The sequence below is a fragment of the Pseudophryne corroboree genome, chromosome 2 (genome assembly GCF_028390025.1).
Source record: "Pseudophryne corroboree isolate aPseCor3 chromosome 2, aPseCor3.hap2, whole genome shotgun sequence".
Taxonomy (NCBI): Eukaryota; Metazoa; Chordata; class Amphibia; order Anura; family Myobatrachidae; genus Pseudophryne; species Pseudophryne corroboree.
This window is the reverse complement of record NC_086445.1, coordinates 624,553,768-624,571,644: the sequence shown is the minus strand read 5'-3', so window position 1 is coordinate 624,571,644 and position 17,877 is coordinate 624,553,768. Positions and strand designations below refer to the sequence as shown.

At 47.0% G+C, this 17,877-nt stretch overlaps 1 protein-coding gene across 1 annotated transcript in view; it reads right to left on the bottom strand.

Moving 5' to 3' along the window:
- Positions 1-17,877, bottom strand: part of SYNRG (synergin gamma) — a 321,615-nt gene that overhangs the window by 259,674 nt on the left and 44,064 nt on the right. Inside the window, exon 3 of the mRNA XM_063954829.1 lies at positions 13,655-13,779. Coding sequence (XP_063810899.1) covers positions 13,655-13,779 — 125 coding nt within the window. The remainder of the gene's footprint in view (positions 1-13,654; positions 13,780-17,877) is intronic.

The following is a 17,877-nucleotide window of genomic DNA, read 5'->3' as shown; positions in this document are numbered from 1 at the left end:
TATGGGGGAGCTCCTAGTCTCGGGGGGGGGGGGGGGGAGGGAGTAGCCGCGGGTCCCGTTTCGGCCGCGTTCCGGCCCCGGAGCTCGGCGCCGGGGAGGCTCCGAAATCGAGGCCCCGGCTTCAGGACGGACGGTAGGCCTCAATCGTAAAACGGGTCGGAGGGGCCACCTGATGATGTCCCTGTGCAAGGGTCCCTGGTCACAGTCGTGGGTAGAGCTGTGTGGGGTTATCTAGATGCAGGGGCCAGCAGTAATAGGTAGATTTAACCCCTTATTAGCTGGAGCTCATATGCAGCACATCTCTCCAGGTTAACGCTCAGGCCACGCCCCCCAATTTTGCTATTTTAATGCCTCCAAGTACATGATTATTCATTGGGACGGGTGTGCCGCGGTTCCGCTTTGAATCTCAAAACCTAAAAATAGGATTTTAAATTACCTACCGGTAAATACTTTTCTCGTAGTCCGTATGGGATACTGGGAACCCATTTAGTACCATGGGGTATAGACATGTCCACTTGGAGCCATGAGCACTATAGAAGTTTGATAGGGTGTTGGCTCCTCCCTCTATGCCCCTCCTACCAGACTCAGTCTAGGAAACTGTGCCCGATGAGATGGACATACTTTGAGAGAAGGATATAGATAAGGAAAGTGGCGAGATTACGAACCAGCACAACCAGAACAAGAGGAAAGCCATGATAACCAAACTTGAAAACCAGAAGAGCAACAGCTGAACCAAACAACAATAGTTAAACAAGTAATCGTGCAGAAAGAACGAAGCACCAGGCGGGTGCCCAGTATCGCATACGGACTACGAGAAAAGGATTTACCGGAAGGGAATTAAAATCCTATTTTCTCTTATGTCCTAGGGGATACTTGGAATCCATTTAGTACCATGGAGAAGTACCAAAGCTCCCAAACCAGGTGGGAAAGTGCTGAGGTTCCTGCAGAATTGACTGACCAAACTGAAGGTCCTCAGAGGCCAAGGTATCGAACTTGTAAAACTTGGCAAACGTGTTCGGACCCGACCAAGTAGCTGTTCGGCAGAGCTGCAATGCCAAGACACCCCGGGCAGCCGCCAAAGAGAAACCCACCGACCTAGTAGAGTGGGCCTGTACAGATTTTGGAATCGGCAATCCTGCCATGGAATAAGCATGCTGGATAGTGATCCTAATCCAGTGACCAATTGACTGCTTTAAAGCAGGACACCCAATCTTATTGGCATCATAGAGAACGAACAGCGAGTCCGATTTCCTGTGACTAGCAGTTCGCTTTACATATACCTTCAAAGCCCTTACAACGTCCAAGGACTTTGAAGTAGCAGAGGTGTCAGTAACAGCTGGGACCACAAGTGGCTGGTTGATGTGAAACGTTGACACCACCTTAGGAAGGAATTGCTGACGAGTCCTGAGTTCAGCTCTGTCCTCATGGAAAATCAAGTAGGGGCTCTTGTGAGACAACGCCCCCAGCCCCGACACGCACCTTGCCGAAGCCAAGGCCAACAGTGTGACTTTCTTCCACGCAAGATACTTTACGTCTACCTCCTGTAACGGTTCAAACCAGTCCAATTGGTGGGACAAAGGGAGGTTGGATGTGAAAAACACCTTTCAAGTACGTCTGGACCTCAGGGAGAGAAGCCAACTGTTTCTGAAAGAAAATAGACAAGGCCGAAATCTAAAACTTTTATGGAGCCTAGGTGTAGGCCCACGTCAACTCCCGACTGCAGAAAAAGCAGGAAACGTCCCAGATGAAATTCCACCATGGAATAATGTCTGCTCTCACACCAAGAGACATATTTCTTCCAGATATGATGCTAATGCTTTGACCGTTACCCCCTTCCTGGCTTGGATCACAGTCTGGATAACCTTGTCAGGAATCCCTCTCCTGGCTAGAATCAGCCATTCAACTTCCATGCCGTCAAACATAGCCATGGTATGTCTTGATAGACGAACGGGCCCTGTTGCAGAAGATCCTCTCAGAGGCAGAGGCCACGGACCTTCAATAAACATCTCAAGAAGATCCGCATACCAGGCCCTTCACGGCCAGTCCGAGGCAATGAGAATTACTTGAACTTTTTCCCTTTTTATTCTTTTGAGAACTCTTGGGATCAGACGAATGAGAGGAAACACGTACACCAGCTGGTAGACCCACGGAGTTGTCAGGGCATCGACCGCTACAGCTTGTGGGTCCCTCGACCTGGAACAATACCACTTGAGCTTCTTCTTGAGTCGAGAGGCCATCATGTCGATTTGTGGATACCTCCACCGACATGTCAGCCACTGGAACACCTCCGGGTGGAGGCCACATTCCACCGGGTGCAGGTCGTGTCTGCTGAGGAAGTCTGCTTCCCAGTTGTTTACTCCCAGAATGAAGATCACAGACAATGCCACGGCATATTTTTCCGCCCAGAGGAGAATTCTTGACACCTCTGACATTGCGGCCCTGCGTTTCATTCCGCCCTGTCAGTTGATGTAAGACACCGCTGTCACATTGTCTGACTGAACTTGAACGGCCTGATTCTGAAGAAGAGATGAGGCCTGCAGAATGGCGTTGTAGATAGCCCTAAGTTCCAGGATGTTTATTGGAAGAAGTATTTCCTGACTTGACCATCTTCCTTGAAACTGCACCCCCTGGGTTACTGCTCCCCAACCTCTGAGACTTGCGTCTGTGGATAGCAGAATCCAATTCTGAATACCAAACCTTCGAGCCTCAACGAGGTGAGGAGTTTGTAGCCACCACAGGAGGGAGATCCTGGTTTTTGGCGACAGACTAATCCTCTGGTGCATGTGAAGATGCGATCTGGACCATTTGTCCAACAGACCCAGCTGGAAGGCCCTCGCGTGAAACCTTCCAAACTGGATTGCTTCGTAAGGAGCCACCATTTTCCCCAGAAGGCAGATGCACAGATGTACTGAGATTGGGGTCGGCTTCAAGACAGCCCGAAACAATCGACTGGATCACCATTGCCTTTTCCAAGGGAAGGAACACTCTCTGAGACTCTGTGTCCAGTATAATTTCCAGGAAAAGAAGCTTCTGCATTGGTTCTAGGTGAGATTTTGGTAGGTTCAGAATCCACCCAGGAGTAATCTGGTCGTGAGACCAATGTTCTCCAACTGCTCCCTGGACGCAGCCTTATTCAGAAGATCGTCCAGGTAAGGAATTACGTTTACTCCCTGTCTGCGGAGTAACATCATCATCTCTGCCATCACTTTGGTGAACACCCTTGGTCCCGTGGAAAGACCAAATGGAAGGGCCCGAGACTCGTAGTGACAGTCCTGTAGTGCAAATCGTAGATAAGCCTAATGAGGCGGCCAGATCGGAATGTGAAGGTACGCATCCCTGACATTCAGAGACGCTGGAATTTCCCCTCTCCCAGACCTGAGATCACCGCTCTCAGAGACTCCATCTTGAACTTGAACACTCGTAAGTATGGGTTAATGACTTGAGATTCAGAATCTGTCTTACCGACCCGTCCGGTTTTGGAACTACCAACAAGCTGCAATACCTGTTTTGTAGAGGAGGTGGAACTGGAACAATGACCTAGGTTGTAACAGTTTTTGAATAGCTTCTTGTAAGGTTACTCTTGGTTCTTGTGAAACTGGTAAGCCTGATTTGAAGAATATGTGAGGTGGGAGATCCTGGAACTCCAGCCGGTAGCCCTGGGATATAAGGTCTATGACCCTGGGATCTTGGCAAGATTTCGTCCAGGTGTGACTGTAGAATTGTAGCCAGCCTCCCACCTGCCTGTCTCCCAGGCATCGCGGTCCACAGTCATGCGGAAAGTTTTGGAGGAGGCACAGCCTGAGCACTGTTCCTGTGAAATAGCAGTCACTGGTTTGCGTGGTTTACCTCTAGCACCTCTGGTGGCAGTAGAAGAATCTCTGTCCTTGCCCCTAAACTTGGCAGTCCGAAAGGACTGTAAATTGGGTCCTGAGTAGGCCTTCCTAGCTGGCGGAGCTGCAGAAGGTAGATAAGTGGACTTACCTGCAGTAGCTCGTGAGATCCACTTGTCGGGTTCGTCGCCAAATAAGGCCTCACCTGTGAAAGGCAGGCCTTCCACACCTTTTTTTGGAGTCCACGTCAGCAGTCCACTGATGTAGCCATAATCCCCTGCGTGCAGACACTGCCATAGCAGTAGTGTGTGCATTAAGCAAACCTATCTCTTTAATGGCTTCCACCATAAAGTTTGCAGAGTCTTGTACATTACCGTTCAAAAGTTTGGGGTCACCTAGACAATTTCCTTATTTTTGAAAAAAAAGCACTTTGTTTTTTTTTCAATGAAGACAACATTAAATTAATCAGAAATACACTGTTAATGTGGTAAATTACTATATTAGCTGCAAACGTCTGTTTTTTAAAGGAATATCTACATAGGTGTATAGAGGCACATTTCCAGCAACCATCACTCCAGTGTTCTAATAGTACATTGTGTTTGCTAATCGTGTTGGAAGACTAATGGATGATTAGAAAACCCTTGTGCAGTTAGGTTAGCATAGCTGAAAAATAAGATTTTACTCACCGGTAAATCTATTTCTCGTAGTCCGTAGTGGATGCTGGGAACTCCGTAAGGACCATGGGGAATAGACGGGCTCCGCAGGAGACTGGGCACTCTAAAAGAAAGATTAGGTACTATCTGGTGTGCACTGGCTCCTCCCTCTATGCACCTCCTCCAGACCTCAGTTAGGATACCGTGCCCGGAAGAGCTGACACAATAAGGAAGGATTTTGAATCCCGGGTAAGACTCATACCAGCCACACCAATCACACCGTATAACTCGTGATACTATACCCAGTTAACAGTATGAAATATAACTGAGCCTCTCAACAGATGGCTCAACAATAACCCTTTAGTTAGGCAATAACTATATACAAGTATTGCAGACAATCCGCACTTGGGATGGGCGCCCAGCATCCACTACGGACTACGAGAAATAGATTTACCGGAGAGTAAAATCTTATTTTCTCTGACGTCCTAGTGGATGCTGGGAACTCCGTAAGGACCATGGGGATTATACCAAAGCTCCCAAACGGGCGGGAGAGTGCGGATGACTCTGCAGCACCGAATGAGAGAACTCCAGGTCCTCCTCAGCCAGGGTATCAAATTTGTAGAATTTAGCAAACGTGTTTGCCCCTGACCAAGTTGCAGCTCGGCAAAGTTGTAAAGCCGAGACCCCTCGGGCAGCCACCCAAGATGAGCCCACTTTCCTCGTGGAATGGGCTGTTACTGATTTAGGATGCGGCAATCCAGCCGCAGAATGCTCCAGCTGAATTGTGCTACAAATTCAGCGAGCAATAGTCTGCTTAGAAGCAGGAGCACCTATTTTGTTGGGTGCCTACAGGATAAAAAACAAGTCAGTTTTCCTGACTCCAGCCGTCCTGGAAATATAAAATTTTTAAGGCCCTGACTACGTCCAGTAACTTGGAATCTTCCAAGTACCTAGTAGCCGCAGGCACTACAATAGGTTGGTTCAAGTGAAAAGCCGATACCACCTTAGGGAGAAACTGGGGACGAGTCCTCAATTCTGCCCTATCCATATGGAAAATCAGATAAGGGCTTTTACATGACAAAGCCGCCAATTTTGACACACGCCTGGCCGAAGCCAAGGCCAATAACATGACCACTTTCCACGTGAGATATTTCAAATCCACAGTTTTAAGTGGCTCAAACCAATGTGATTTTAAGAAACTCAACACCACGTTGAGATCCCAAGGTGCCACAGAAGGCACAAAAAAGGGGCTGAATATGTAGCACTCCCTTTACAAATGTCTGAACTCCAGGCAGTGAAGCCAGTTCTTTCTGGAAGAAAATCGACAGAGCCGAAATCTGGACCTTAATGGAACCCAAATTTAGGCCCATAGTCACTCCTGACTGTAGGAAGTGCAGAAAACGACCCAGCTGAAATTCCTCTGTTGGGGCCTTCCTGGCCTCACACCACGCAACATATTTTCGCCAAATACGGTGATAATGGTTTGCGGTTACTTCTTTCCTGGCTTTTATCAGCGTAGGAATGACTTCCTCCGGAATGCACTTTTGCTTTAGGATCCGGAATTCAACCGCCATGCCGTCCAACGCAGCCGCGGTAAGTCTTGGAACAGACAGGGCCCCTGCTGTAGCAGATCCTGTCTGAGCGGTAGAGGCCATGGGTCCTCTGATACTATTTCTTGAAGTTCTGGGTACCAAGCTCTTCTTGGCCCATCCGGAACCACGAGTATCGTTCTTACTCCTCGTTTTCTTATTATTCTCAGTACCTTTGGTATGAGAGGCAGAGGAGGGAATACATAAACCGACTGGTACACCCACGGTGTCACTAGAGCGTCCACAGCTATTGCCTGAGGGTCCCTTGACCTGGAGCAATATCTAGTTTTTTTGTTTAGGCGGGACGCCATCATGTCCACCTGTGGCCTTTCCCAACGGTTTACCAACAGTTGGAAGACTTCTGGATGAAGTCCCCACTCTCCCGGGTGTCGGTCGTGTCTGCTGAGGAAGTCTGCTTCCCAGTTGTCCACTCCCGGAATGAACACTGCTGACAGTGCTAAGACGTGATTTTCCGCCCATCGGAGAATTCTTGTGGCTTCTGCCATCGCCATCCTGCTTCTTGTGCCGCCCTGTCGGTTTACATGGGCGACTGCCGTGATGTTGTCTGATTGGATCAGTACCGGCTGGTTTTGAAGCAGAGGCCTTGCCAGACTTAGGGCATTGTAAATGGCCCTCAGTTCCAGAATATTTATGTGTAGGGACGACTCCCGATTTGACCAAAGTCCTTGGAAATTTTCTTCCCTGTGTGACTGCCCCCCAGCCTCGAAGGCTGGCATCCGTGGTTACCAGGACCCAGTCCTGTATGCCGAATCTGCGGCCCTCTTGAAGATGAGCACTCTGCAGCCACCACAGTAGAGATACCCTGGTCCTTGGAGACAGGGTTATCAGCCGATGCATCTGAAGATGCGATTCCGACCACTTGTCCAAGAGGTCCCACTGAAAAGGTTCTTGCATGGAACCTGCAGAATGGAATTTTGCTTCGTAAGAAGCTACCATTTTTCCCAGGACTCGTGTGCAGTGATGCACCGATACCTGTTTTGGTTTCAGGAGGTCTCTGACTAGAGATGACAGCTCCTTGGCTTTCTCCTGCGGGAGAAACTTTTTTCTGTTCTGTGTCCAGAACCATCCCCAGGAACAGCAGGCGTGTGGTAGGAATCAGCTGTGACTTTGGAATGTATAGAATCCATCCGTGCTGTTGTAGCACTTCCCGAGATAGTGCTACTCCGACCAACAACTGCTCCATGGACCTCGCCTTTATAAGGAGATCGTCCAAGTACGGGATAATTAAAAAACTCCCTTTTTTCGAAGGAGTATCATCATTTCTGCCATTACCTTGGTAAAGACCCTCGGTGCCGTGGACAGTCCAAACGGCAGTGTTTGGAATTGGTAATGGCAATCCTGTACCACAAATCTGAGGTACTCCTGGCGAGGATGGTAAATGGGGACATGTAGGTAAGCATCCTTGATGTCCAGGAATACCATGTAATCCCCCTCCTCCAGGCTTGCAATAACCGCCCTGAGCGATTCCATCTTGAACTTGAATTTTTTTATGTATGTGTTCAAGGACTTCAAATTTAAAATGGGTCTCACCGAACCGTCCGGTTTCGGTACCACAAACAGTGTGGAATAGTAACCCCGTCCTTGTTGAAGTAGGGGCACCTTGACTATCACCTGCTGGGAATACAGCTTGTGAACTGCCTCTAGCACAGCCTCCCTGCCTGAGGGAGTTGTCGGCAAGGCAGATTTGAGGAAACGGCGGGGGGAAGACGCCTCGAATTCCAGCCTGTACCCCTGAGATACTACTTGAAGGATCCAGGAATCCACCTGTGAGCGAGCCCACTGATCGCTGAAATTTTTGAGGCGGCCCCCCACCATACCTGGCTACGCCTGTGGAGCCCCCGCGTCATGCGGTGGACTCAGAGGAAGCGGGGGAAGAATTTTGATTCTGGGAACTGGCTGACTGGTGCAGCTTTTTCCCTCTTCCCTCGTCTCTGTGCAGAAAGGAAGCGCCTTTGACCCGCTTGCTTTTCTGAAGCCAAAAGGACTGTACCTGATAATACAGTGCTTTCTTAGGCTGTGAGGAAACCTGAGGTAAAAAAATTTCTTCCCAGCTGTTGCTGTGGATACGAGGTCCCAGAGACCATCCCCAAACAATTCCTCACCCTTATAAGGCTCTATGTGCCTTTTAAAGTCAGCATCACCTGTCTAGTGTCGGGTCTCTAATACCCTCCTGACAGAATGGACATTGCATTAATTCAGGATGCCAGCCGGCAAAATATCCCTCTGTGCATCCCTCATATATAAGACGACGTCTTATGTTCGCAAAATAGTATCCCTGTTTGACAGGGTTACAGACCACGCTGCAGCAGCACTATCTGCAGGTCTCAGTCTAGTACCTGAGTGTGTAAATACAGACTTCAGGATAGCCTCCTGCTTTTTATCAGCAGGTACCTTCAAAGTGGCCGTATCCTAAGACGGCAGTGCCACCTTTTTTGACAAACGTGTGAGCGCCTTATCCACCCTAGGGGATATCTCCCAGCGTAACTTATCCTCTGGCGGGAAAAGGTACGCCATCAGTAACTTTTTAGAAATTACCAGTTTCTTATCGGGGGAACCCACGCTTTTTCACACTTCATTCACTCATTTGATGGGGGAACAAAACACTGCCTGCTTTTTCTCCCCAAACATAAAACCCTTTTTTAGTGGTACTTGGGTTAATGTCAGAAATGTGTAACACATTTTTTATTGCCGGGATCATGTAACGGATGTTCCTAGTGGATTGTGTATATGTCTCAACCTCGTCGACACTGGAGTCAGACTCCGCGTCGACATCTGTGTCTGCCATCTGAGGGAGCGGGCGTTTTTGAGCCCCTGATGGCCTTTGAGACGCCTGGGCAGGCGCGGGCTGAGAAGCCGGCTGTCCCATAGCTGTTACGTCATCCAGCCTTTTATGTAAGGAGTTGACACTGTCGGTTAATACCTTCCACCTATCCATCCACTCTGGTGTCGACCCACAGGGGGCGACATCCCATTTATCGGCATCTGCTCCGCCTCCACATAAGCCTCCTCATCAAACATGTCGACACAGCCGTACCGACACACCGCACACACACAGGGAATGCTCTGACTGAGGACAGGACCCCACACAGCCCTTTGGGGAGACAGAGAGAGAGTATGCCAGCACACACCAGAGCGCTATATAATGTAGGGATAAACACTATCACTGAGTGAATTTTCCCCAATAGCTGCTTGTATAAACAATATTGCGCCTAAATTTAGTGCCCCCCCTCTCTTTTTAACCCTTTGAGCCTGAAAACTACAGGGGAGAGCCTGGGGAGCTGTCTTCCAGCTACACTGTGAAGAGAAAATGGCGCCAGTGTGCCGAGGGAGATAGCTCCGCCCCTTTTTCGCGGACTTTTCACCCGCTTTTTTATGGATTCTGGCAGGGGTAATTATCACATATATAGCCTCTGGGGCTATATATTGTGATTATTTTGCCAGCCAAGGTGTTTTTATTGCTGCTCAGGGCGCCCCCCCCCCAGCGCCCTGCACCTTCAGTGACCGGAGTGTGAAGTGTGTATGAGGAGCAATTGCGCACAGCTGCAGTGCTGTGCGCTACCTTGGTGAAGACTGAAGTCTTCTGCCGCCGATTTTCCGGACCATCTTCATGCTTCTGGCTCTGTAAGGGGGGCGGCGGCGCGGCTCCGGGAACGAACACCAAGGACGGGTCCTGCGGTGGATCCCTCTGGAGCTAATGGTGTCCAGTAGCCTAAGAAGCCCAAGCTAGCTGCAAGCAGGTAGGTTCGCTTCTTCTCCCCTTAGTCCCTCGTTGCAGTGAGCCTGTTGCCAGCAGGTCTCACTGTAAAATAAAAAACCTAACATATACTTTCTTTCTAGGAGCTCAGGAGAGCCCCTAGTGTGCATCCAGCTCGGCCGGGCACAGAAATCTAACTGAGGTCTGGAGGAGGGGCATAGAGGGAGGAGCCAGTGCACACCAGATAGTACCTAATCTTTCTTTTAGAGTGCCCAGTCTCCTGCGGAGCCCGTCTATTCCCCATGGTCCTTACGGAGTTCCCAGCATCCACTAGGACGTCAGAGAAAACGGGTTTGCTCGTTACAGAAGCTATAAAACTGGCCTTTCTTTGAGCTAGTTGAGTATCTTGAGCAGCACATTTGTGGGTTCTATTATACTCTCAAAATGGCAAGAAAAAGAGAACTTTCATGTGAAACTCAACAGTATTCTTGTTCTTAGAAATGAAGGCTATTCCATACGAGAAATTGCCAAGAAACTGAACATTTCCTACAACGGTGTGTACTACTCCCTTCAGAGAACAGCACAAACAGGCTCTAACCAGAGTAGAAAGAGAAGTGGGAGGCCCCGTGTGCACAACTGAGCAAGAAGACAAGTACATTAGAGTCTCTAGTTTGAGAAATAGATGCCTCACAAGTCCTCAACTGGCAGTTTCATTAAAATGGTACCCGCAAAACGCTAATGTCACAGTCTACAGTGAGGAGGCGACTCCAGGATGCTGGCCTTCTAGGCAGAGTGGCAAAGAAAAAGCTTTATCTGAGACTGCCCAATAAAAGGAAGAGATTAATATGGGCAAAAGAACACAGACATTGGACAGAGGAAGATTGGAAAAAAGTGTTATGGACAGACGAATCGAAGTTTGAGGTGTTTGGATCACGCAGAAGAACACTTGTGAGATGCAGAACAAGTGAAAAGATGCTGGAAGTGTGCCTGACGCCATCTGTCAAGCATGGTGGAGGTAATGTGATGGTCTGGGGCTGTTTTGGTGCTGGTAATGTGGGAGATTTGTACAAGGTAAAAGGGATTTTGAATAAGGAAGGCTTTCACTCCATTTTGCTACGCCATGCCATACTCTGTGGACAAGCGCTTGATTGGAGTCAATTTACTCCTCTAGCAGGACAATGACCCAAAGCACATCTCCAAATTATGCAAGAACTATTTAGGGAAGAAGCAGGCAGCTGGTATTCTGTCTGTAATGGAGTGGACAGCACAGTCACAAGATCTCAACCCCATTGAGCTGTTGTGCGAGCAGCTTGACCGTATAGTACGCAAGAAGTGCCCATCAAGCCAATCCAACATGTGGGAGCTGCAAAAAGAGCATTCTTTGACGAAAGCAGTTTGAAAGACAAAATTATTATTTCAAATAAAAATCATTATTTCTAACCTTGCCAATGTCTTTACTATATGTTCTATTCATTTTGCAACTCATTTGATAAATAAAAGTCAGTTTTCATGTAAAACACAAAATTGTCTGGGTGACCCCAAAACTTTTGAACGGTAGTGTATGTGCTGCAGGAGTAACACAATTTCCTCTTGAGGTAAGGTACCTAACCCCTTAATTAAATTACCAGACCATTTAGCAATGGCTCGAGTAATCCACCCACATGCTATAGTGGTTCTCTGGGACACACCTGCAGCTGTATACAAAGATTTGAGTGTAGTCTCAATCTTACGATCAGCTGTATCCTTTGGGGAGGCAGCACCAGGAACAGGTAGTACTATTTTACGTGAGAGCCTGGAAACTGATGTATCCACTATCAGTGGATTTTCCCATTTTTTCCTATCTTCAGGAGGAATAGGAAAAGATGATAATAACCGCCTAGGAATTTGAAATTTCTTATCTGTATTAACCCACGGTTCTTCAAACAGGTTATTTAGTTCCGTTGATATGGGAAAGTGGCTGAGGATTTTTTCTTTATATTAAAGTAAGATTCCTCACACTCCTGTCACCTTATCAGTGATATTTAGGACTACTCTGATAGAGGCTCTCATAGATTCTACACCCTGCAACAGAGTACCCTCCCCTACCTCTATGTCCACCTCACCTTCCTCCATTTCTGACCCTTCATTATTAGAGTCAGAATGCAGGATATGGGCCAAAGTACGTTTTTTGCGGACAAATGGTAGAGGACTGAGACGCTGCTCTGAGTACTGAGTCCTTCTGCATAAACTCAGCCATAGACTGTCTTAAATATTGCGTCTCTTTCTCATTACGAGATAATTTAGTAGAGAAGGTGGAAATCATCCCCCTAATGGAGTCCAGCCATGCTGGCTCCGCCCCACTAGCCTGAGAAGGGATACTACACTGAGTACACACTAGTGAACCCCTTGGAGAAGAGGAACACTGTGCCTTACATGAAACACACACTTTGCCTGGCATATTGCAGCAGTGACAGCGCATACACAGGAAAAGGTTAAATGCACAATTAACCCACAAAGAGCCCTTCCCGAGAGACACAGAGAGCGAATAGAACCAGCACACGGTGCCTTTATCGCTAAAGCCAAGCTTAGTCGGGTCGCAGACTAAGTACCTAGATTAGGGACTTTGTACACTAGCATATAGCTCACCCCTGCTATAACCCCCCTGGTACTGCTGAGGTAATCTGGAGGCCCTCCGGAGGAGTTATGCGTCCCTGTAGTCAGCATCTGTGTAGCCACAGTAAGGTAAAATGACGCCTGTGAGCTCCTGGAATGGCTCATAGAAACCCCGCCCCTTCAATGGTCTTCCCGCTCTTCTTTATACTGGCTTTATGTGTCCGAGTGCATAAAATGGATTAAGCCCCCTTTTAAACCTGTATTGCCAGTCTGGGTACTGTGTACTCTACAGTGTACTAAGTCTGGAGATTCATTCTGCCTTGTGTAGAAGCCGTACGTCTCCATACCCTTATGCCGCCATAATGGCCGGCGACCCGCAAACAGGGACGCCGGCTTAGTACTCACCACTCTTCTTTCTTCTGGCTCTGTTATAGGTGCCGGCGTGTTGTGGGAATATACGCTCGCCGTGGTGGGGCTTGCGAATAGTTCCCTCAGGAGATAGCATCCTGTGAGCGGGGAACGGGACCATTAACCCTTACCACCACCACCCCCCATAGTCCCACGAAGCAGGCAGGCTGGCGCCATCCAGTCCTGCCTGAAAATAACAAACTTTAAAAATAACTGCAGAAAACTCTTCAGGAGCTTCCAGAGATGTGACTGGCTCCATTGGGCACATTTTCTAAACCGAGTCTGGTAGGAGGTGCATAGAGGGAGGAGCCAGCACACACGTTATCAAGCTTCTATAGTGCCCATGGCTCCAGGTGGACCCGTCTATACCCCAGGGTACTAAATGGATTCCTAGTATCTCCTAGGACGTAAGAGAAATAACTTTTTGTTTTCCCCTATTTTCACCTACACAGGGGTTGCGAACTAAAAGCTGCGTTAATGCCCATTGTGACCACAGGATTCTGTCCTGTGGTAATGTGTGTTAACTGATAAATCAGTCAGTCCCTGGATCTAGCAGCTCACCTAATGTCATATACTATTGTGGAAAGGTTATGTTGAGTTTATGTAAGCATGCACAATCTGCAGTATTTTCCCGTTTGTCCACTCCCCCCTCCCCTTTTTTGCTTTCTGTACCCCTATACTTTAAGTTTAACAGATATGTAATATGTTAAGAAAAAAAGTATTTTGCATGACCATTTCTTTCTTCATGAAACTATTTGTACACTGCGATAACGGTTTCTTTACCCTTTACAAGTTGCCTTATATTGTACCCATAAATTATATTGCTTAAAATATGTATTAATTTTCAAATTAAAAATAAAAAGCTACCTGCATGGCCATGGCTGCTTGTTGCATCCGAGGGTTGTATCCAACAGCCATCATGCTTTGTACATTTTGTTGCATTACCGGCACCATGGGAAACCGAGCCGTTTGCTGTTGCATTGGTATCATTCCTGTAACAATAAATACATATAATGATACAAAACAATAAAGGTACTAGCATATTTAAAAACAATGATTTGTGTGCACCTTTACGTTGAGCAAGACACGTATATCTTGCACAGTAAAAGATGGAAAGGCTATGCAATCATTCATTAATCATGTTAAGCTAGCAAATAATATGAATGTATTACTGTAATTTCGTATGCATTAATAATTAGGAGCAAAAATAAAAAATAAAATTATGTATAGGGAAGTCAATAACCATTTCAAATGGTCATTTGTTTGAGTAATGAGAAATAAATTATACAGAACCATCCAGTCTTTCTACAGGAGTTACAGTATATCCAATGAAAAAGTGTTCCATAAGGACTCATGGGCATATTTCTTGGCCCTTTTAAGACTACACTCAGACATAGCACGTTTATACCAAAAGTATTTGCTAAGCATTAAGGAGTTGATGTCTGGCGCAACTGTGCCGCCTGATGTGCGCTTTGGGTTGTAGTCTTCCTGCATGACCCATGTTCTCTTAAGATTCATCTCATGAACAGATGTCTTGGTATAATTCAGAATTCATTGTCCCATCAATGATGGAAAGCCATCCTAGGACGGATACAGCAAAATAGGCACAAACCATGATACCACCACCACCACCGTTTCACACATGGTATGAGGTTTTAATGCTGGTTCTCCTTTCTACAAACAGAACGCTTCTTATTTAAACCAAAAAGCTCTACTTTGGATCTGTCCACACAACACTGTTGCAGTAGCCTTCTAGCTTGTCCAGGAGAACTTTAGCAAACTGCAATTGGGCAGCAATGTTCTTTTTGGAGATCAGCGGCTTTCTCCCTGCAATCCAGCCATGCACACCATTGTTGTTCAGTGTCCTCCTGATGGTGGACTCATGAACATTAGCTTATGTGATAAAGGCCATCTTGAGATCCTTTGTTACCTTGCAAACTATTAGATGCCTTGCTCTTGGCGTGATCTTTGTTGGTCAACCACTCCTGGAGAGGGTAATAATCGTCTGGTATTTCCCACATTTGTACACAATCTGTCTGACTGTTGATTGGAGTCCGAACTCTTTAGAGATGGTTTTGTAAGCTTTTCCAGCCTAATGAGCATCCACAACTCTTCTTCTGAGGTCCTCAGAAATCTCCTTTGTAGGTGGCATAATATACTTCAACAAACATGTGTTGTGAACATCAGACTTTGATAGATCCCTGTTATTTTAAAAACACAGGTTGTCCACTCACATCTGCTTGTAATACCATAGATAAAAAATACCCAACTCTTCATTCACCTTTAAAATATCTGCTAAGCCTAAAGGTTCACACAGATATTGGATCATTTTCCTCAATAAAAAAAAAAATGAACACCTCTAATTTTTTTCTCATTTGTTTGATTTGGTTCTCTTTGTTTACTTTTAGGCCATGTGAGAAAATCTGGGGTAGTTTTAGGCCTAAATATCAGCAGAAAGAGAAAATTCTGAAGGGTTCACAAACTTTCAAGAGATTCAGTGTGATATACCAGCGGCCGACCACCAGTATACCGGCAGTGAGGCGAGCGCTAGAAAGCCCCTTGTGGGCTTGCTATGCTCTCCACGCTGCGGGCACAATGGCTCACTGCACTCGCCACAGGTTATAATCTCCCTCTATGGGTGTTGTGGACACCCAGATGGAAAATAGACGGTGTCGGCATGTCCCCGTTTGTCAGGAATCCGGCGTCTGTATTCGCTAGGATCCCGACTGGCAGCATGTTAACCGCTTCCCCTTTCATGCACCACTGTAAGTCCCAAGGAGCTAGATGCAGAATATAAAACGGAGGTTAAACATGTTAAAATCCCTGTAAGTACAACTGTTTTTCAGGAAATATTGCCAATTTAGTTTGAGAGAAGACTAACAGGTCAGAAACCTGAACCTTGGGGGAAACAAGTCTAATACCATTGTCAAGACCACCCTGTAGGAAGGATAAAAGAAAAAAATAGGATTTTAATACCTACCGGTAAATAATTTTCTCTTAGTCTGTAGAGGATGCTGGGGTCAATTCAAGAACCATGGGGTATAGACGGGATCCGCAGGAGACATAGGCACTTTAAGACTTTCAAATGGTGTGACCTGGCTCCTCCCTCTATGCCCCTCCTCCAGACTCCAGTTTAAGGAACTGTGCCCAGGGAGACGACATTTCGAGGAAAGGATTTATTGTTAAACCACGGTGAGCATCTTACCAGCTCACACCTCAAGCATGCCGCAGAACGTGGCCTTCAACAGAACCCAAGTCAATGGCATGAAGAATGTGCAGCAATATGCTGACAAAAATCGTAACACAACCTGTGTGTAACCACAACCAATAACTGCGGATACAGAACGCACTGGGACGGGCGCCCAGCATCCTCTACGGACTAAGAGAAAAGGATTTACCGGTAGGTATTAAAATCCTATTTTCTCATATGTCCTAGAGGATGCTGGGGTCACTTCAAGAACCATGGGGTTTATACCAAAGCTCTAGAACGTGCGGATGACTCTGCAGCACCGATTGATCAACTTAAGGTCTTCATCGGCCAAGGTGTCAAACTTGTAGAACTTTGCAAAATGTGTTTGACCCCGATCAAGTAGCTGCACGGCAAGTTGCTATGCCGAGACACCACCCCAACCCCCCTCCCCCGTCCAGGATGAGCCCATCTATTTAGTAGAAAAAGCTTTCACCGATATCGGTAACGGCAAACCAGACGTGGAATGAGCGTGCTGAATGGTGCTCCGAATCCAGCATGCTATGATCTGCTTGGAGGCAGGACACCCAACCTTGGGAGCATACAGGACCAACAAATCTGAGCCGTTCTGGCGATATAAATCTTCAACGCTCTGACCACATCCAGAGATTTTGACTGAGCGAAGGAGTCAGTAGCCACAGGCACCACAATAGGTTGGTTGATGTGGACAGCGGAAACCACCTTCGGTAGAAATTGCCGACGTGTCCTCAATTCAGCTCTATCTTTCAGGAAGATCAACTAAGGGCTCTTGAGAGACAAGACCGTGCAGATGCCAAGGCCAATAGGTTGACCACTTTCCAAGTGAGGAATTTCAACTCCACCTTCTGTAAAGGTTCAAACCAATGTGATTAAAGGAACTACAACACCACATGACGATCCCAAGGTGCCACCGAAGGCACAAATGAAAATTGGATGTGCAACACGTCTTTCACGCAACTGAACTTCCGGAAGGGAAGCTAATAGTTTCAGAAAGAACATTTCCAATGCTGAAAACTGGACCATAATGGAGTCCAACTGCAGTCTGCATTTGCCCCAGCCTGTAGGAAACCGAGAAAACGCCTTACGTTGAAACTATCTTGGATTTACACTAAGACAGTGGTTCCCAAACTTTTTGGAATCACGGCGCCCTCAAGCATCAGAATTTTTTCACGGCACCTCAAGGACAAAATCTTCTTATTGAAAAATTTAGAAAGAAATATTAAATGAAGTAAATTGTGTTTATATGTCATCCATAAGTTAAATTGTGTGGTGAGGGACAAGATTTGCTTCTGTTTGTCCACGTATTTTATGATTAGCAGCCACCAGCACCGGTTTTGCCTATTACATTGACCATAAATAATTTTAATTGGTCCTGGACCACCAATCCAAGGCACCCCTACAAGTGTCCCGAGGCACCCCAGGGTGCCACGGCACACAGTTTGGGAACCACTGCACGAAGACATATTTTCTCCAAAAACAGTGGTAATGTCTAGACGTTACTCCTTTCCTGGCCTGAACAAGAGTAGGGATTACTTCCTTGGGAATACCCTTTCGGGGTAGGATTCGGCGCTGAACAGTCATGCCGTCAAATGTAGCCACGGCAAGTTTAGGTACATGCCCGGTACCTACCGTAGTAGATCCTTGCGAAGAGGAAAAAGGTCCAGTATCTTTTAATAAGCAACTCCTGAATATCTGAGCACCATGCCCTCCTTGGCCAGTTTGGGGCAGTGAAAATTGCCCGGACCCTTGTTCTTCCTATTATCCGGAGAACTTTTGGGATCAGTGGAAGTGGAAGGAATACACTGACCGGAATAGTCACTGGGTTACCAGAGCATCTACTGCTACTGCCTGAGGGTCTCTTGAC